General features: G+C 57.0%; 6 protein-coding genes across 6 annotated transcripts; 4 read left to right on the forward strand and 2 right to left on the reverse strand.

Annotated features, from left to right (window-relative positions):
• Positions 1 to 1098: 1098 nt before the first annotated feature.
• B0H18DRAFT_1118199 (aspartic peptidase domain-containing protein) lies at positions 1099 to 2696 on the forward strand (the record flags this gene model as incomplete). Its single annotated transcript, XM_048033746.1, has 7 exons — positions 1099 to 1277; positions 1344 to 1717; positions 1772 to 1902; positions 1956 to 2196; positions 2258 to 2426; positions 2480 to 2575; positions 2627 to 2696. The coding sequence occupies 7 exons, from the start codon at positions 1099 to 1101 to the stop codon at positions 2694 to 2696; spliced, it is 1260 nt and encodes a 419-aa protein (XP_047894620.1).
• A 1048-nt stretch (positions 2697 to 3744) lies between these two features.
• Positions 3745 to 5293, forward strand: B0H18DRAFT_1210442 (uncharacterized protein; the record flags this gene model as incomplete). The annotated part of the gene is made up of 7 exons (XM_048036368.1): positions 3745 to 3765; positions 3828 to 3958; positions 4014 to 4359; positions 4417 to 4461; positions 4523 to 4742; positions 4801 to 4991; positions 5051 to 5293. The coding sequence occupies exons 3-7, from the start codon at positions 4033 to 4035 to the stop codon at positions 5291 to 5293; spliced, it is 1026 nt and encodes a 341-aa protein (XP_047894621.1). The 5' UTR covers positions 3745 to 3765; positions 3828 to 3958; positions 4014 to 4032.
• Positions 5294 to 5546: 253 nt separating this feature from the next.
• Positions 5547 to 7164, reverse strand: B0H18DRAFT_1001723 (uncharacterized protein). The gene is made up of 5 exons (XM_048028319.1): positions 6719 to 7164; positions 6426 to 6663; positions 6089 to 6374; positions 5959 to 6036; positions 5547 to 5901 (listed from the first exon to the last, which is right to left on the reverse strand). Exons 1-5 carry the CDS (start codon positions 7050 to 7052, stop codon positions 5779 to 5781), a joined length of 1059 nt encoding a protein of 352 aa, XP_047894622.1. The 5' UTR covers positions 7053 to 7164; the 3' UTR covers positions 5547 to 5778.
• A 1797-nt stretch (positions 7165 to 8961) lies between these two features.
• On the forward strand, positions 8962 to 15499 carry B0H18DRAFT_1084609 (uncharacterized protein; the record flags this gene model as incomplete). The annotated part of the gene is made up of 16 exons (XM_048031814.1): positions 8962 to 9013; positions 9068 to 9683; positions 9736 to 10156; positions 10206 to 10502; positions 10541 to 10753; positions 10777 to 11046; positions 11097 to 12475; positions 12546 to 12657; positions 12711 to 13022; positions 13081 to 13164; positions 13197 to 13238; positions 13262 to 14065; positions 14113 to 14571; positions 14693 to 14986; positions 15007 to 15154; positions 15243 to 15499. 16 exons carry the CDS (start codon positions 8962 to 8964, stop codon positions 15497 to 15499), a joined length of 5760 nt encoding a protein of 1919 aa, XP_047894623.1.
• A 551-nt stretch (positions 15500 to 16050) lies between these two features.
• Positions 16051 to 18228, forward strand: B0H18DRAFT_907085 (uncharacterized protein). The gene is made up of 12 exons (XM_048041511.1): positions 16051 to 16308; positions 16365 to 16512; positions 16565 to 16702; positions 16774 to 16801; positions 16862 to 16997; positions 17051 to 17099; positions 17173 to 17242; positions 17296 to 17441; positions 17498 to 17521; positions 17574 to 17703; positions 17766 to 17958; positions 18039 to 18228. Exons 1-11 carry the CDS (start codon positions 16120 to 16122, stop codon positions 17923 to 17925), a joined length of 1218 nt encoding a protein of 405 aa, XP_047894624.1. The 5' UTR covers positions 16051 to 16119; the 3' UTR covers positions 17926 to 17958; positions 18039 to 18228.
• Positions 18229 to 19378: 1150 nt separating this feature from the next.
• On the reverse strand, positions 19379 to 19849 carry B0H18DRAFT_1001778 (uncharacterized protein). Its single transcript, XM_048028320.1, has 2 exons — positions 19489 to 19849; positions 19379 to 19420 (listed from the first exon to the last, which is right to left on the reverse strand). Exons 1-2 carry the CDS (start codon positions 19783 to 19785, stop codon positions 19385 to 19387), a joined length of 333 nt encoding a protein of 110 aa, XP_047894625.1. The 5' UTR covers positions 19786 to 19849; the 3' UTR covers positions 19379 to 19384.
• Positions 19850 to 20013: the final 164 nt, after the last annotated feature.

Consider the following 20013-nt stretch of genomic DNA (forward strand, 5'->3'; position numbering starts at 1 on the left):
AGTCGCAACGCTTGGTTGCAGTACCGACAAGTCTCTTAGGCTCGAGCTTCTGTTATCTACTGGCATTTACGATGCTCCCCCAGCATGCGGAGGTGCACCGGGTAGCCTTGTGCGCGTAAGTAGTCTCGGGAACCCCGAGACTCATGCTATGCAAGGACCATCTGCTCCTTATCGTAACTGATGATGTGGGCAGTGCAGCAAGTACTTGCATAGCAGTGCTCCCCGTTGTCATGCCCAAGTGTTATGATACAGCATATTGTGTTCCCTGCGCATGACCGCCCATGGTCTTTTCCGACGGGTCGCTTGTAATGACGTTCAATTCACACTGGCTCTACAAGGTGTTTGCCATCGCACCAATCCGTCGTACTTTGTATTCGTCTACGGCTCCCTATGAGGTCGATCAGCTTTACGGACGGGGACCCGAGGATGCAAGATAACAAGTTCACGAGGTGGGCACCGGGATCTCCGAACAGGTCGTCATCTCTTCCCGACCTTACCTGGTATAGCAAACGCACGAGTAAGCTGGCGTTCGGTTGATCGGCTAAAGGGAGGGGTGCGCAATCGTGCGGGGGATTGACTTCTGCGTCACAAGGATACAGCAGCGTCTCGATAGCGGATCATGGGCATCCCCACGCAAGGCCCGCCTCCAACCCGCCTCACCGCCGGATTGCACGCTAGACGTTCTTCCCGCCGCTTCGACCACGCTATTGTGGAGCGACTTCCATGCCGCATCTGGATCGGGAAGGTCCCTGCACCGGGCGCTGGCGGTGTGTAACACACGGGACGTGAGGTATGCACAAGGGCTCACTTCCGTTCTCATTTCATCATCCTGAAGCATGATCAGCGAGTTGCAGGATCTCCCTGGACACGGCACAAGCATGCTATACCACCTGCGATGGCTTCTCAGCCAACATGGCGGTGGTCCCCGTCATATGGACTGTTCGGAAGGACATGTGCGCCGCGAAGGCCTTGCTTCTTCATGACGCGGAAGCCGGGGATGCATATAAGCCTCTGGGCTGAATGCTGAACGGCAGGTCGCCTCGTTCGTACCTTCTCCGGTCTTTCCCCTACAGCCTTCAGCTCCTCAGTTCAACAATCATGTTCCCCAAGGCAGCTCTGCTCACCCTCGCTCTTGCGTTCGTCGCTTCCGCTTCGCCGGTTGCGAAGGATACCCAGAACGGAATCCGCATTCCCATTCACAAGCGTAGCTCGGTGACCAAGGCTGATGGCACGTTCGACCGCGAGGCTGCCATTCGGCAGAAGGTCAAGGTGCAGAAGTACGCGGCTTTTGCTATTCTTCCGCTCAGCGACGCACGTGCTCACGTGCTCTCTGTGTCTACTAGCAAGCACCGTCAGAACCTGATGAACATCGACAAGAACGTCGGTCTGGAGAACTTCAACCAGGGCGCACACATCCCCGGGTTGGCTGTCCTGCCCCCTTCTCTTCAGAAGCGCCAGGGCGAGTCCCTTTCGGACGAGCAGAACAATGAGGAGTGGACGGGCACCGTGTCCATTGGCACGCCCGCGCAGGATTTTACCATCGACTTCGATACTGGTTCTGCTGATCTCTGGATCCCGTCCTCCGACTGCTCCGGCTGCCAGGCGAAGAGCTCATACGATGCATCCAAGTCCTCGACGAGCAAGGAGCAGAGCGGTAACTTCCAGATCCAATACGGTGACGGTTCTACCGCCTCTGGCCCCATCTACTCCGATACCGGTATGTCTGCGTGGTCGGAGTTTGCTGCCTGTACTTACGGTGGTGTGCTATTAGTCAGCGTTTCCGGTGTGTCGGTTACTGGCCAGTATCTGTCTGCTGTCAACAGCGAGAGCGGCAACTTGGTCGGTGGGCCGAACGACGGTCTGATGGGCATGGCCTTCCCTACCATCTCTCAGCTCAAATCGGTAGGTCGGAGGTGATCGGTTTCGTTGTCCCGACGCTGATGCAACGAAAACAGGACCCGTACTTTTGGACTGCTGTTGACCAGAAGGCCGTGAAAGAGGGCGTGTTCGCCTTCAAGCTCTCGACCAGTGGCTCCGAGCTCTACATCGGGGGCACGGACAACTCGATGTACTCTGGTGACATCGAGTACCACGACCTCTCTTCTTCGGCGCAGGGCTTCTGGCAGATCAGTGGTGCGAGTGCGCTGGTCAACAACAACGCCACGGTTTCGGACTTCGACACCATCATTGACTCCGGTGAGCATTTCGGGACAGTGCTCACCATAGAATACCTGAGCTCACCTGGTCTTGTGCGCAGGCACCACGATCATGTACGGCCCGCCCGATGCCGTGTCGCAGTTCTACGCTGCCATTGACGGTTCGTCCGAGTACGACTCGCAGAACGGATACTACTCCATTCCCTGCGACTCCATCCCGACCATCGCCTTCTCGTGGGGTGGCAACAACTGGGAGATCTCCTCGGACGTGTAAGGGTTCTACCATTCCTGGTTCTGCCTAGATTGACCGTCGATATGCACAGCTTCAACCTCGGTACTGCCTCCGACGGTAACTGCCAAGGTGCTCTTGCTGCTCAGGACCTCGGTCTCGGTGATAACGTTTGGCTCCTTGGTGACTCGTACGTGGTCGTCGGTTTCGGTGTCCATGAATGACAGCTGATCTCCAATAGGCTCATGAGGAACGTCTACACCGCGTTCTCTGTCGACAACAACGCCGTCGGCTTCGCTAAGCTCTCGTAAAAAATGTCTCGACGAGTGTAAGACGGGGCCATTGACTTTGTATCAAATTTGTACGCTCATTGACACTGCACGTCGCAGTAGACCGTTGTATCTGTCATTACAGTGTGTAATATATGTTGCTTGGGCATTTCTCACCTTGCAAGTCTTGTTCCCCGCGGTCGGAACGGTGCCACAGTGATGCGAGTAGTGGCCTTGATGATCGGGGAACGCTGATCTTTGCCGACAGGAGCGTGCGTTGGCCCGTCTGCTTCCATTCGCAACGTTGAATGTTGGGTCCGTAGATTGACTATTCAGAGGGTTTTGTGTGTCCTGACACCAAACTAGGCCTGACACTGAAATTGGTTTGCGTGTGCGTCGAGTCGATGGACCCCGCTTCATCGGGCGATGCCTGTTGATGAAACAAGCATGGAAGCAATCAAATTTGAAGTCATGGTATTCGTGTTATTGGCGAGTTGTTTCATTCACTTGGTAGTGACGCACACTTCCTCATTGACTTCCACAGGTATTTTACAGTGGTTCGATGGCCCCGGATGGCGCTGATGTCAGCCACTGGAGTCTGGTATATGGTGGCAATCACGACGAGCTTCGACTGCAACCGATGCCTGTCCTATGTCCAGGTCCGTTTAGTGTGCATAGTCTATTCGAGACATGGCTGACGGTAACGAGATGACCTCCCGACCTTCCTAGATGTGATCGTCTCCCCGCGTTTCGCGGATTCCAGTTCGAACAGCCTATGTAGGTCGTGTGAGTCAATCCACTGGACAGCGCAATGGAAGCTGCTGCATCGACGTCAAGGACACACGGATCTTTGTGCTCACCATACCGACTGTTCTCCGCGATGCTGTAGCAGTAGTCGGTACGGCAATGGTCGGCAAGGGAATTGAGGAGAAGTGGGATTTCCTCTAGCAGCAAACGCCGTCATTACCATGCCCCTTCCTACGAGAATGACATCTCGCATGTCTACTCGTATCGGTGCGGGAGCTACGATTTTTGATCCAAGCTTACGGACATGTCCGTGGCTCAATCATTCCGATTCTCCACCGATGTTGGGCCCCTCCCATACGAAGCACTATATCCATGCAATGGTGAGCGCATCTTACCTAGGGATATGAAATTACAACGCCTTCTCACAAGGTACGTAGCTTGCAAATTGTCCGTGGCCTGAACGAAGCTGGTGCCGCAAATAAATTTCTTGGCACCAGAAAGCGAAGGCTAGTGTCGTACTGAAACTGATAGACACAACGTGGAGCATCTTCGCATTGGTCAGTGCTTCAGGAACATGATATCGGGAGTATATAACTTGAAAGAGTTCAACAGACTATCATTGCTCACCGCGATGTCCCACCCTCCGATGCGGAGGCCACCGATCTTTCCTATCACAGAAGCACAGCTGGTCTCGCTCTTCATGCAAAGCTTCGCCTTCGGGGTACACGCGCTGGTCTTCGCGGTTTGCATGCACAGGTGGTTTTGCCGTTTTCAGATCGCGGGGCTCGGCACGAAGTCCTGGCCCTGGATGGTCGTGGCTACTAGCTTGTTCATCCTCGGAGGAGTGGACGTGTCGCTGAACTTATATGATAACATAATTGCGTTCGTCTTCTTCAAGAGGCCCGGCGGTGCTGACTTGCAATTCGAAACGATATCGAACTGGATCAATATCGTCAGGGTGAGTGGACTCACCGTATTTTCACCTCTTCCTGAGAGCCTGACTGTGGGGCACCAGAGTGTCTTGTACTTCCTTGTCGCGATGCTCTCCGATGCAGCTCTGGTAAAAATCAATAAACCTTTTGACATCATGATCTCCATTGACGATGACCTGTCGTGACCAGATCTATCGTTGCTGGATTGTGTATGCTCACTGGAAGCCTCGCTGGGCCGTCATCGTCCTGCCCACCCTCCTGTGGCTGGGTGCGATCGTCTGTGCGACCGTAGACGTTTACTACGTGTCCACCCTGCACAAGTTAGCAACGATACCACACGAGAAAACTCTCCGACCATACCTATTTGCAACCTACTTGATGTCGCTCCTTTTGAACTTCCTGGTCACTGGTACGTGCTACAAGCCAATCGCCGCACTCACTACGCAGTCTAACGTCCATCAAACTAGGGTTGATCGTGTATCGAATGCGGGCGCTGAGCAAGCAGACTTCGTCGTTCATAAGGCAGCAGCGTTGGAACCGTCTCAAAACCGTCAGCCGCATCTTCATGGAGTCCGCGCTCATGTACACTCTGTCCGTCGTGATCAGCGCCGTGATGGAGATGATCAGCAACGATGCGTTCTACGGCACCACCGACGTCGTAAGTTATAGGGTATGCTGAGACATGCTTGTCGTGTTGACCCATTCAACCATTGTCAGAGCGTAGAACTTGCAGGCATCGCCTTTGACCTCATCATCATCCGGCTCTGGACAGAGAATACGCGTGAAGAAAGCCGCACCATCACGGAATCTTTCATCATGGAGCCACCTCCCGCTCGACCACGCCTCAACTCCCTGGGACACTATCAACTCCGCTTTCCCCCGCCGCCGAGTCGCGTTAGCTTCGCCCACTCCGAACGTGGTAGCGTCCACACTAATATCAGCAAGGTGAGGAGGATATAGGAACACGGTGAGTCCCGCCTGTTATATCACGAATAGATGGTGGCTCAGTTCCCGGGTCCAAATCAGCCTGTCCGGACAATCTCTGTACCTCTATCCGTATCTTGGAGTGTATGAATCTGCAACGGAAATGGCGGACATTAGCAACTTGGACACTGAACACTCGGACACTCAAAGGACTGGCTACGGAATGAACAATGTACGTGGGTGCGGATATGCAGATGTAAGGCTTGAATTTCTTGAGATCACACATTTGGCTATGTTCTGTTCAGCATGTATCAGTTAGCACAGACGTCAATGCACACAAAATGTTCCCATCATGGCGAGATGGATGGCAACAAGTCCGTGCCCCAGTTGTGCCCCAAGAAAGTCTCAAGAAAGGTATGCTCCATGATATATGCTACAAAACGTCGGTGGCTGCGTATGTGACCGTCCCAAGAAGAATAGGAATACCAGACCAACCGGGGATGGCATGCGACACTCGAAGCTCAGAAGATGAATGAGTCGCCATCAGGGTTGCTCCCATTCCCTTCGCCCGACTTGTCTGTGCGCACTTTCTTGGCCCAGCGTAAGCCGCATGCGTTGCAAAGGGTCTTAGGTCCCCCAGGACCCTGAAACGACACGCATGATCAGTTCCCACATAACAGTCACGCGTGTATAAGACGAACCTTGCGCCATTCTGGCGAGTCCGTGCGACCACAAGTCTGGCAGACGTGGTGCTCTGGTGCGGTGAACGGCCGTTTGGCCTAGAAAGGCTCAAGGCAACGTTCAGACATTGTGGAACGTCACAGTGCATACCTTCTTTCTGGATCCATTTGGATCCGTACCGTCGTCGTCTGCGTCGTCTTGCACTTGACTGTCTAGGCTAGTGTTACCAACTGGGGTGTCACCGTAGCCGCTATAGTAGCCGTTTTCGGTGCGTTGAGCGACCTGCTGCGTGAACCGACTGCCAGGGGAAGTCGACGAGGGCGCGGGGGAGGATGATGGATACATCACGTTCAAAGCTTTGGCCTGTGCGCGAAGATGAGTGACGCGCTGTTCTAGCCGTTCGTTCTCCATCTTGAGCTCCAGGAACGTGTTCACCCTGTGGACGGATTCAGTGACAGCTACTGACCCGCTGTACGCAGATACTCACATTGCAGTGTTCCGGCTTGGGTAGGGCTTGGCCGCAGCGAAGAAGCACCTGAACTCGCCCGAGTCGGAGAAGTAATGCGGTTTGCCGGTAATTTCGAAGAGCACCTCGCGAGGACGCGATGAATAGTCGCTTGCCATGTAGAACTCGTTCTTGCATTGCAGACGCGCATAGGCGAGGAGCGAACTCTTCGTCTGCATGCTCTCCTGGAACTGACTGCGGAAGCTGGAGCGGTCGTCGACTGATACATGCAACAGGTCAGACGCGACGGTCGTGGGTTCGCATATACAACTAACCGTTCATAAGGTCCGCAATGTCACCGTCTACCAACTCCTCGTCCTTCCATCCGAGTAGTTCTTCTACCGCCGCACCACAATACCAGACCTTGCAGGTGGGCGACAGGACGAGAACAATCGCCTCGCGTAGCTCCGTAACCAGCAGGTCTGCCCACCGTTTCCGCCTCGTAAACTCAAATCCCTGGCCTTCTCGCGGCTTCGCGCTGGAGTTCGAGTGCGTGTTTGCATTCGCGTTCGCATCGCGGTTGGACGCGGTCAAGTCGCGGTTGGACGAGCTGGGCGTGCTACTGGAGGATGTGATGGCATGCTGGGGCATGGCCTCCGCGAGTGACATGGTGGGGTGTTGTGAAGAGAGTGCGAACGGGTTGCATGGACATCTTGAATAGGACGAAGACAGAGTTATGTCAAGGCTTTACGGCTTTACGAAAAAGTGCGACAGAAACGGGACCAGCTGTGGCGGGGGCGCTTAACCTTCCTGTACTTCCACTTGCCTGATTGGGCGACAGTATGTAGCGCGTGCTGCCATTGGCTCATCAGGCACCTCGCCATTTGAATCGCGACGCAGAAAATGGACACAACGTATCTTTGACTTAGGGGAGACGGCATCGCAGCTCGGGGACATGGCTGCATGTCGGGTGCTGTTGCGGCTCGAGCACTGTACCAGGGCATATGTAAATGGAGCATCAGGATTAGACGTTACGTCTACGAGGTTAAGTGGCAGTTTGCATCTCACTTTGTACATAAAAGTCCGAGATGCCCGCAGCAGACTAGGTTCCATGGATTGAGCTCAGGCTCAGGCTCGATGGAGACTCCGAGCCCAGCGGGCGGGGGGTTCCATAGCAGTCGATATTACATGATATTAGCACACAGTTCCTCCTGTCTGTGCCGTAACACTCCTGAGATTGACAGGATCATTTATCGGTAATGAGTTACCCTGCGATCGTTGAACATTGCTGCCAAGCGGCGAGGCTCCACACTAGACACGCGTTGCGATATCCTAGCCTAGGGGGACAAATACCAAATGTCTCCTGTGACGCAGTATATGTACCTCGACGTCGAGGGCGTGTACTGTAGTCACTAACGGAAGATTGTGCCAAGGGATGCATGGCTCCCCGGGGTCGAGATCAATGTTAGTTGTACGTGCTCAAGGTACGGCGAGATGGTACACTTCCAGGACCATATCATTCCTTTGTCGGTGGAAGGCTCCGATCGATAGGTGCAGTCGAACCACATCGAAGGTTAGACTGTAACGGCACAGGGACAGCAACTGATGCGCAACTGATACGAGAAGTTTTCTGCGCGGCGTTAGACGCAATGACTATGCACCACTGTGCCTTCATGAACGGCATGGCGTTATCGAGGTTCTGTTCGGGCCAAACCTCCACGAAGCTTTCAAGGTATGGGTAAAGCAGCGTATCACAAAACCTCTTCGAGATTGAGACGTACGATGGAACAACGGTGAAAAGGCACGGAACGTGCAGTGGACACTGCGGAAAGAAGTATCAATATGCAGACACTGGACGGCACTCTGCACGGCACCGTTCTTAAGGTCCATTCTGAACAGACGTGGACGTATCGAGCGGGGACGTAGACAAAGCGGTGATGGTCTATCGCCCGAAGAGATGACTGTACCGGGGTTGCTGGCTGCTATTGGACAAGGTTCTGGTAATCTCCGCACTGAAGTGCATCGGCAGGATCATACACGTACCTGGTCAGTATGTATCCGGCAGATGGCTATTCATCTTGAGGACAGTACTAAGGCCACGGTTGCATGCATCCAGCTTCCGAGGTTGGTGGCTGCCAGGTGCGCGTTCTCTTGAGTAATCGCCCAAGCTTATTTAGTGTGTCGCAATCGCAGGAAGTGATGACGGGAAGTGTGCACCGTATAACAACCTCTATTGGTGGTGACAGCGAAATACGACAAGTCGGCCGGTCACATATCGCCGAATGCTAGTCCGACTAGAGTGATTGCGCTCACCTGCGTGCCAAGTGCTGATTGGAAAGGGGACGTAGATGTCGTCGCCCTATAATTCGCCAGGCTGCATCTGCATCAGCGATTGTCGCGGCGGGTAAGAGGAGGTGCCACTTGGTGCCACTGCCAACGAGACGATCAGCGCCGGAGGAAGCCGATGCAGGCATTTGTTCGTGTTTGCGCATCAGGACGTTCGAGCAAGCGCGTTGTTACTAATTTGTTACCTTCCCGCGCAACGCGCTTGTCGCGGTCGACGACGTCGACATACAACATGGCTCCCTCGCCAGCATCCTCGGGCGCGGCCACGACTTCCGTGCAAGTCGGTGAGTACGCTCTGCTCGTCCTTGCACACCGAGGTCGCTCATAGCGCGTCGCAGCGGTCCGTATCCGCCCCACGACGACTCAGGACACCAGTTCCACCCCCGCTCGTTTCCAACGGTCTGTAGTCAATGCCGTCTCATCCACCACCGTCACCGTGGACCCTGTCTCGTCAGCTGCTGGCGGGGGAGCACCTGCACCCGCTGCACCCTCCGCCAAAAAGCAGGCCTTCAACTTCGATCAAGTACATCCGCCAGCGACGACTCAACATGCCCTCTTCACGACCACCGCCCAACCTCTCCTCTCTCGTTTTATTGAGGGTTATAACTGCACTATTCTCGCGTATGGTCAGACCAGCAGTGGAAAGACTTTCACCATGACTGGTATCGACCTTGACGCTAATCCCAACGACCCGTCCAACGGCATGGGTATCATCCCCCGTGCCGTGTCCACCATATTCGCCCGGTGTAAAGAGCTCAAGCAGGAGCGTGGTGACTCGTGGCAGTATAGCCTGAGGGGCTCGTTTATCGAGCTGTACAACGAGGATCTGATCGACCTCCTGAATATGGAGGACGGAGGAGGCAAGCAGGTGCAGATCCGAGAGGATAAGCAAGGTCATATCTTTTGGGAAGGGCTGCGCGAGGTCAGCGTACGGGGTCCGAGTGAGGTCATGAGGTGAGTTGTCTACGTCGTATAGTGATCGTCATACCGTGTTGACACACTGTAGTCTCATCCAACAGGGTTCAGCGATTCGCCGTACAAATGAGACAGACATGAACGCACAGTCGTCTCGTTCACATGCGATCTTCTCCTTGACGCTCACGCAGAAGAAGTACTCTGGTTCGAAGCCGCCCCCTCGGTCATCATCACCCCTACCGCCTGGCGGTCGCCCTGGGTCGCGGATCGCGCGACCGGGTACCGCGATGTACGGCTCGTCCCAAAGCAACCGTGTATCGTCACCCACGTTCGGCCGGCCATCGACACCAAGCTTCCAGTCTGCGATAGGCAGAGGTGGGCGTCCAGCAAGCTCGCTTGGATTCTTGTCCCCGGATCGTGGACACGCGAAAGACGCCGCGGATGATGGCGATGGCGACTGGGTTACGGTCATCTCCAAGTTCCACTTCGTCGATCTAGCTGGTTCCGAGCGGGTGCGTGTGCTTCTAGTTGTACACACCTTGATGCTCATACTTCGCACAGATTAAGCGCACGGGAGCCGCCGGTGACCGCATCAAGGAGGGTATCTCCATCAACAGCGGACTGCTCGCGCTCGGGAATGTCATCTCAGCGCTCGGGGATCCTGCACGCGCCAAGTCGCATACGGCGTCGTACGTCCCGTACCGCGACTCGAAACTTACGCGGTTGCTACAGGACTCCCTCGGTGGGAATGCGCACACGCTCATGATTGCGTGTGTGAGTCCGACAGAGTGGAACGCGGGCGAGACCATTAACACGCTCAAGTACGCGAACCGGGCCCGGAACATCAAGAACCGCGCAGTGATGAACGAGAAGGAGGAGGGTGGGACGACTTGGAGTGGCTCCAGGGCACCGTTACTCGTCTACGGAAGGAGCTCAAGGTCCTTAAGGAGGGCGGTACGATCTCTGTCGGATCTAGCGTGTCTACCCCGCGCAGCAGCATGGAGTTCTCTGACGGCGCTGGGAAGAAGGTGCTCGCGCAGATGGCGGAGCTCCAGAGCAACTACGAGGACATGCGCGAGAAATTCGTGGAGCGGACGAGGAGCTCACACGTCTTCGGCGGGAACTCGCGGAGAAGCAGCGCTCGTCCAAGGGGCACATGTCCGGGACAGCGAAGTACGAGGAGATCGTCGGTCCTGTTATCGAGGAGTACGAGAAGACGATCAGCGCGATGGAGGCAGAGCTTAACCTGAATCGCGCTGCGTTGAGGCACACCAACGACCTCTACGAGGAGAAGGACCAAGAGTACATGGAGCTCGTGGAGAAGCAGTCGACGACCGAGCTGTATGTCGAGGAGTTGAAGTCCAGGGTGTCGAAACTGTTGGAGCGTGAAGCTGCCAACGAGGTAAGTGCAGACAATCACGTGTCATTCGGCTTAGTGCTACTCGTACTCAGGCATACATCCACGACTTGGAGGAGAAAATCAAGCAACACGACGAGACTTCTATTAGTTCCAGCGGTTCCATCACCGATTTAAAGCGCGAGATCACTCGATACAAGGACTCCGACTCGTACAACACTCAGTACATCGCTGATCTTGAAGCCCGGTTGACCCGCGCTGACGAGTCCGTACTCGCGCTGCGCGACACTTTAGAGAAGCTGGAGCGCGAGTGCGAGCGAAGGCGTGAAGAAGCCGAGGTCCTTCAGTCGCGCCTTGATGCGCTTCTGCGCGACGGCGAGAGTTGGCGGACGGATCTGGAGGAGCGCGAACAGAAGGTACGCGATCTGGAAGCCAAGAAAGAAGAGTGGGAGGCGAGGATGAAGGAGGCCGACCAGGACCGGCAGCGTCTCAACGAGCTCGTTGGCGAAGTCGCGAAGGCACGAAAGGAACTCGAGGCCAAGTCGGTCCCGCCGTCGCTCAGGAGCGCTGCCAGCACCGACACGCTCGGTGGCAAGTCCCTGCTTAACGGCACCAGCCCCGCGGAGGAGCAATTCATCACTCTTCAGCAGACTCACACGGCGACGCTCGCGGATCTTTCTTCCGTCACTGCCAAGTATCACGACGCACTCCGGGAGATCACAGACCTTGCGGCTCAGCTGGAGGAGGCCAAGGTCAACGCCCCGCTTGCACTCTCAGAGTCTGAAGATCGGCCGGCTGACCTGTCTCCTAGGAGGAGAATGGGAAAAGGAAGCCCGAAGGCGGGCAGCGAAACGCTTCTGAACGGGAACGGCTCAGCCAGAAGGGGGCTCTCCAAACACCAGGCGGGCTCCAGCGAATCTCTTACTTCGAGGTGCGATCCCACGACTGCCGGATTCGTGATGGTGCTAACGGTCAATTCTGTCTCTTCTAGGTCATTGCCGCCGTCTGTATCGCTCTCGCAGGAGCTATCATCGGCCAGGTCGCGCAATGCGTCCATCTCTAGCCATGGCACGAGTAGCTCCCTTTCCCTATCTCACTCCCGCTCGCGTCCCAACTTGTCGATCTCTCTACCCGTTCTCAACGTCTCATCAAACGAGCGCTCTGTGGCCAGCCTGGAGAAGGAGATCATGCGCCTCCAGGAGGTCCTCAAAGATCGGGAATCAGAGATCACTGTGCTCGAGACATCGCTCAAGGACAAGGACCGAGCGGGGGCCCTAGCCGACTTGCAACGATCACCTCCTCCTAATATCCTTACTTTGAATGGGCATTCGCCGGAGACCAGCCTCAACTTGTCGCCGCGGACGCTGTCTCACTTCAAAGACCTTCGCCACAGTCTTCACATTCAAGTGTCTGAGGACGGATTTCCCACTTCCGATGTGGACGAGAACCTCGAGAGGCTTAATGAGCTTATGCGGTCAGTGGTTGATATCTTCCACATGCCCATCACACGCGTTGATCAGCGAATCTTTGTTTTCGCACCACAGTTCGATGGCTGCGAAGGAGTCCGCTCACCGTGAGAAGGTCGACACCCTCAATTCCGAACTCAGCCAAGTTCGCCGCCAGTTCGAGGAATTGACCGTCCTTTCCCGCGATCAGGTGTGTTGTCATCAGGATCTGGATTGAGATGCAAGCTAATCTACCTCGGCTAGACTCTCAACATGTCGAGTGAGATCGAAGGCCTCAGTAAGAAGCACGAGGAAGATTTGGCTAAGCACTCCGAGGATCTGCAAAGGCTGGAGCACCTCGAGAGGCATGAGGTAGAGCTCGTCGAGTCTGCGACTAGACTACAGCAGCGTGAGGCTGAGCTCGCCGACTCGTTGGATAAAGCCCAGAGCCGCGAGAAGGAGCTCATGGAGTCGCTCGAGCGTGCTCAGGCCGAGCATGCAGCGGACGTTGAGAAGCTGAAAGCCGAACACGAAGAAGCTCTCCGCGCGAAGGCAGCTGAGGTTGACGCCTCATTGGTCAGTTGAAGGAGGAGCATTCCGGTGCAATCTCGGGGCTTCAGGAGCAACTGCGCAGGCTTCTTCTACTCTCGACAAGGCGCGCGAGGACCACGAAGCCGCCTTCGGCAAGCTCAAGGCCGACCACGAGGAGGGGCTCAACGTCGTAGTCAAGAAGTCGACGATCTCCTAGAGCACTCTCGGCAAGAACACGAAGCTTCCGTCTCGAAGTTGAAGGTGAGCATGCCGATGCTGTCAAGCAGAAGGAGGACGAGGCCAACGCGACCCTCCACAAGACCGAGGAGGAGTATTACGAGACACTCACCAAACTCCGCGAGGAACATGCCCAGGCCTGGACAAGCAGACTGCCGAGGCGGCGACTGCGGTGGAGCGCTTGCGCGACGAGCATGCGCGTGAGATGCGGATGGCTGAAATGCGCGCGAGGTACTCTCTCCGAGTCGGCGTCTGCGATGGACACCGCGTTGAAGAGCCTCCAAGACGAGCATGCATCCGCCGCCCTCGCTAAGGAGAGAGAGTTCTCCGAGGACATCCAGAAGTTGAAGGACGAGCATGCACAGGCTCTCGCGACTAAGGAGGAGCAGTATCGCAGCTCGAAAGACCGCCTGACGGCGAGTCATGCGGAAACGCTGCATGCCAAGGAGGCAGCGTTAGCAGACGAGCTTTCCAAGCTTCAAGCCGAACAACAGCAGGCGGCGGCGAGCAAGGACGAGGCGCACCGTGCGGAGCTTGACAAGCGCGTCGCAGAGCATGCGGACGTGGTAGCCAGGCTCCAGGAAGAGTCTCAGAACGAGATCGCCCGTCTGACGTCCGAGCTGGAACAGAGCCGGACCGAGTCGACATCGTCAAGTGCGAAGCTGCAGGAACAGATGCAGGCCGAGGTGCAGGGTGTCAAGGAACAACAAGCGATGATTCTGGCAGAGGTTGAGAAGGGACACGCCGAGGAGGTCGCTCGCTTGCAGGACGCTCATAACGCGGCCATTGCTACGGCAGAGAGTCAGGCCGAAGAGGAGCGTACTTCGCTGATGGCTTCTCATGCCGAGGAAGTTGCACGGCTTAAGACGGAACACGAGAACGCCTCTTCGCTGTTCAGGCGGAACTCGTGGCCTTGCAAGAGCAGCATCGTCAGAGCCTTGACGAGTCTGGGGAGCGCACAGGACAGCTTCTCGCGGAAGAAAAGGAGCGCCTTGAGTCCGCTCTTGCCGAGTTCGAAAAGATGCACGCCGATGAAGTCGCTGCACTGCGGAAGGACCACGATCTGCAGCTGAGCGAGATGCAGCGGGAACGGGACGACGAAGTGCAGGGCCTGCAGCAGAATCACAACATTCTACTGGAGGAGCTCGAGTCGTATAAAGCGGCGTCAGACGAGTACGTGCATGCGCGCGAGGAGATGCGGCGCACGCACGAGGAGGCTCTTCAGCAGAAGACGGACGTCATTGGCCTGCTCCATCAACAAATGAGCAGTTCTAACCATGAGAGGGACACGCTCGCATCTGAGATTGTCCAGCTTCGACAGGAACTCGAGAACACACGCAACCAGTCGAATGAGCTCGTGCGCGAGGCATCGAAGCGACAATCTTGGTGGACGAGCTCGAGCGGCATCGCAGCATGATCGCGGACTTGCAGGAGGATCTCCAGCACACGAAGGACGAGATGGACAACTGACAGCGGAGAAGACCCGGCAAGATGCGTTACTCCGGGATCTCCAATCCCATGCTGTCATGAGCCCTACACTGAGTATGCGGCAAGGATTCGGACGCTCCAATATGTCGCCGACGAAGCTACCGCCGCCTGCGCCTCCACCGACAGTACCTATCCCCCCCGCACCTTCGTTCCACGAGCAACAAATGAGCACCTCGTCGTCTATGCTGAGTCCCATCGGCGGTGACACACCACTGGACTCGCCTACGACTCCGGCAACTTCGCTCGCACCGTCCAAAGACCGCCGACTCCCACGGGCCCTCCCAGTGAGAAGCTGACCACGCAGATCCAACAACAGGCCAAGCATATCGACGAGCAGGACGCGATGATCAAGACGCTGAACAAGCAGCTCATGCACTGCGAGAGCGACTTGCAGGCACACATCGACCTCGTTTCGTCGCTCGAGTCCTCGGTTGGCGATGCGGAGAAAAATCGTGAGTATTCGCTTCCGAGCTTCTCTTCTGTTCCGGTGCGAATAGGGTTGGTGACGAACGATCGCTGATCCGACCTTTTTCGTCACAGTGCGCAAGGCTCGGATGCAGGCCACGGAGCTCGCCCGCGAGCGAGACAGCCTCAACGCACAGGTCGCCGCCTTGAGGGCAGAGTTGGGCGACGCGCGGAACGAGGTCGCGAACGTGCGGCGGTCGGTAGCGGAGGAGAAGCAGAACATGGCGAACCAGCTCGACGAGGAGCGGCGGGCGAAAGAGCGAGCGCGGGCGCAACTAGACAGCCGGACGCTCGAGCTTCAAAAGCGCAAGAGCAAGTTCGCGTGTCTCTGATCCCTCAGCGGGCATTCTTCCTCTTCCTCATCTCTCTCACATCATCTGCATTTGCGCTCCGAGCGAGCGCCGTCCTCTCATTGTTATTCCTGTCGGCCTTTGACTACCTACATCATCTCTCTATTCCTATTATCTCTCTGTGTTTCTCGTCCCTCACTGTCGCCTGTCATTCTCAGTCTATGTTCGTTGCTTACATTCGGATCGGTTGACGAGCTGTATAATCGGTGTGGCCGCCGCGAGGCCCTGGTACTATTTGTCTAGTCTAGCGCGAGTCTATTGTGTACTTGCTGTGATACCCTCATGTCGTCCATACCTATGTCTAAACGGATATCTTTGCATGCTCAGCTGCGTGCGAGTCGGGCGGGGCGGGGGAGGCAGACTCGTGCTGGGACAGGCGGGCGCCAGCCACAGTGGCGGTGGCTTGAGTGGGGTCAGGTGGGGGCGGGGCAGGCGGTGATTGGGTGGAGGGTCCGGTTGTGTCCAGGAGCGCGAGCGAATGAGGACTGGCTCCGCCTCTGCGTTCCAGGCGTCTCCTGGTCTCTAGCGGGGCGGGCTCCGAATAAAATCCAGTCCTCTCCTGACCGCCACCCATCCTCTCTCCCTGCCCTCACCAGCGCACCATGTCCAGCCTCGTCGCCCGCGCCCTCCCCAGTGTCGCTCGCCCGGCGTCGACCTCCCTCGCCCTCGTCTCCCGCCGCACACCACACCCCCACCATGCCCTCCAGAGACGCTTCGAGAGCATCGACAGCGCCGTCGCCTCCAAGGCCAAGGTCGTCAAGACCCTCCCCGGCTTCTCCATGGCCAACAAAGTGCGCATACATGCGCGTTCCCTGCGCCGCGTGTCGCTCAACGTCTCCCTGCACAGGTCTGCATGGTCACCGGTGCCGCCCGTGGCCTCGGCAACGAGTTCTGTCGCGCGTTCGCGCAGTCCGGCTGCACACAGCTCGCCATCCTCGACCTGAAGGAGGACGAGGCACAGCAGGCGGCCGACGAGCTCGTGAAGGAGTCATGCGGTCAGGAATCCGTTCGTCGCTGTGCTCAACGGCGTGCTGATAAGGTGTGAAGTTGACAGTGATATGGACCCGAGTGACTACAACATCGTTGGCATTGGCTGCGACGTCTCGTCCGAGATCAGCGTGCAGCAGGCGTACAGGAGAGTGATGGACCGGTACGGCCGCATAGACTCGGTCGTGGCCTCCGCTGGTGCGTCATCAACGTGTCATGGTCGTCATGGCTGTGAAAACTGATATGCCCTCACCGTCCGTGCTGTTCAGGAATTGTCGAGAACTATTCCGCATTCGAGTGAGTTCGCGTCGTTGGTGGGGTGTGTGGGCGCGGGTGCTGACGTGGGGCGGATCTCAGTTACCCCTTCGACCGGATAAAGCGCCTGTATGATATCAACGTGCACGGCGCGTTTTTCACCGCGCGGGAAGCTGCGCGCCACATGATACCCCAGGGAGGAGGCAGCATCGTCCTCGTCGCGTCCATGTCTGCGAACGTGAGTCCCTGGGCCTGTGTACTCCTGTGCGGCCTCGCTGACGCGCGCTTCAGATCGTGAACATTCCCCAGCCGCAGACGCCATACAACGCGGCAAAGGCCGGTAAGTCGCCGACAGCGTCGGACGGACTGCCCTGGTCGGCATTAGACTCACTTCTTCTCTTTCTATCGCGCAGCTGTGAAGCACATGGCTGCTTCTCTTGCGGTGGAGTGGGCAAAGAAGGGAGTCCGCGTCAACTGCCTCAGGTTCGATGACGTCACGCGTCTGTCTCTGCGTCTGCTCACTCGGGTATTCTCAGCCCCGGCTACATGCTCACCAAGCTCACCAAGACGATTCTCGCGCACGATACGGAGCTTAAGGTGTGTGGGGTGATGTACAACCTATACTCAGAGGCTGACTGTGCTTCTGTAGAAAACGTGGGAGAGCCTGACACCAATGGGTCGCGTGAGTAGCCAATTTGCATTGGAATGATACGCGAATGCTGACAACCCGCGCTTCAGATGGGAGACCCAGAGGACTTGGCTGTGAGTTTTCTCCCCGGAGTAACTGCCGTTGTTGGTACTGATGACTATACAGGGCGCTGTTGTCTTCCTGTCGTCCGATGCGTCCCGCTTCATGACGGGCTCCGAGATCCGTGTCGACGGCGGTTACTGCATCATCTAAGCGGCACGGTGCTGGCGCTCCGGGCCACCGCACTGGGGATGAGGTACGTCAAGCAGACGAGAAGCAAAAGTCCATAAACACAACGATCTCTTTCACTACTGGCAGAAATAGAACTAACTTACATACTCCATACCTCTCTCGGACTCATCGTCTCGCTCCATCTACCAATACAGTTACGGCCTACATCACACCTATACTTTGTTTACTACGGGTCTGCACCTGCCGGGTCTATGATACGCCATTGGTACGGCGTGTTCTGTGGTAATGAAGTAGTAGTATAGAGAGAGAACGTTACTGGGTGGGTGTCGTAGTGCCGAGTAATTTTATTGTCCCTAACTTGTCTCAGTGTTCGTCTGCAGTTATGAATGGTCTGTGCGTCGTCACTGCTCGGGTGGTGAACGCGCGGCTGGTGCACAAGTGTGCCCGCATGTCGCGCCGATTTCCCCGCGTCAAGGAGGAACGTGCATGCTCGCTAACGTCGCGAATACCGGATGGTGTGTTCCGAGTGTCTTCCAATGTCGCTTAGGCCACGAAGCTGATGCGAACCCCCGCACTGGCTGCGCTCCGGCGTCCGCGGCGCGGTTCGCTGCCTCCGAGGCTCCGAGCGAGGGCGGGCTGAGGTGTCTGGACGGAGGCACCGCGTCGCACGCGCCCGGTGAGCGGGGGAACATTCGCCCCTCCGGGACCGCTGTCCTCCGAGTACATGGTCCGATCGATCATGGAGACTCCGACCCCGTCGTCGATCGCCCCGCCTCCGCCCTCAGCCAGAGTGGGGCCCCCGATCGTCCTGCGTCCGTGCCGAGGTCTGTGCGTCCTCCGAGTCTGCCACCGCTTCCCCTCTTCGCGAAGGCCAGCGCAAAAGGCTATCCTCGATCGGAGCAGCATCCCCACGCGTGGGGGCGCCGTGTGGCTCGCTGCTGACTGACAGGGCGCGTCGGACGTCCGAGTCCGTCGTCCGGTGCCTCACCGGTGATCCAGGACTGCGAGCTCGACCGGATCGCGAGCAGGGTGAGGTGCTGCCGGCAGGGGGATCCGCTCCTGGGGCGTCCGTGAACGCGCCTCGCCCTTGTGCGCGCTGCCTTTCGCGGATTGAGCATCGCCGGGTCTAGGATCGCTGTCGCAATATGGCCCGCCCTGGGCTGGCACGCCTATCGCGCGTCCCTGAGGTATCTCCATGGAACACGCTAGCAGCCCTGGGTCGCCGTCCTGATGAGAGGATCATGACGTGAAATGTATGTAAGTATAGCTCGGGAGATGTATCGGAGCCAGTTCACTCAATGAGAGCAGAACCTTCGTGAATTGAGATGAGTCTGATTGATGACTGAATGAAGTCGGAGTCTATGTTAAAGCATCCTTGGAGACCTTCGAGAGCCAATCGCGACCGGTAACGCGAGCCTAATCACGAGGTCGGCCGTGAGCGTTGGAACTACATTGGATCGAGACCGACGTACCCGTGATGCAGGGACGAGGCATGAGTGGACAACGAAGCACGGAATCTGCTACTTACTCGTCTTCTCGATCATATCCGTCCGGTCTTGTATGAGTGTTCTTTCTTGCATCCGTCAGAAGACTTTCCCCATGGGTGGTCTCGTTACCAACAATCGCACCCAGGCGACGGACAGTTGGCGCTTAACGACGTCGATCTGACCCAGCGGAGTGAAATGATACTTTCCCGCCATCAGAGATAATACCCAGCTAATCGAGTGTTCTGCACGCAGTGACACCTACATACAGGCGATGCCATAGTGCTGTTCGTCGAGGTATGCGCGCAGAGGTAAGCTATATGCCGAGATAATCTCAGTACTCACGGAGCGATGATATCCTTCAGCTCATAGACGTAACACAGACTCTCCCCAGTAGCAGGGTCCCGCGCGTCTTCGTCCACGACGAAGCCGCAGCGCCGATACATCCTCGCCGCTCCAGGATCTTGGTAGAACAGACACACCGAGCGCTTCACCCCGCAGCCCGGCAGGTCCACACGGACGGCTGCGTCACCGCTCGCCTCCGCCCCGCTCGGACTCAGACTCAGTGACGCACCGAGACATGCGCGCGTCACGGCGCGCACCATCGTCTCGGCGAGCCCGCGTCTTCTGTGGGCGGGGTGCACGAAGAGGTGCCGGACCATGACCGTACGCAGCGTCGCGGACCCCAGGAGGAGGTAGCCCGCGAGCTGCTCTCCCTCTTTGCCTTCCCCTCGTCTGTCTCTTCGCCGGGCGCGGCATGACCTCCCTCTGCGGAGACGACATAGAGCATCCTTGCCTGTACCGCGGCGCGCGTGTCTGCGACTGCCCTGTCGGGCGGGGGAGGCCCCGTCGAGAGGAGCGCTGAGAACTCGCGGACGAGAGGCATGACG

This window comes from Fomitopsis serialis (genome assembly GCF_022376445.1).
Source record: "Fomitopsis serialis strain Sig1Antser10 chromosome Unknown B0H18scaffold_25, whole genome shotgun sequence".
Taxonomy (NCBI): Eukaryota; Fungi; Basidiomycota; class Agaricomycetes; order Polyporales; family Fomitopsidaceae; genus Fomitopsis; species Fomitopsis serialis.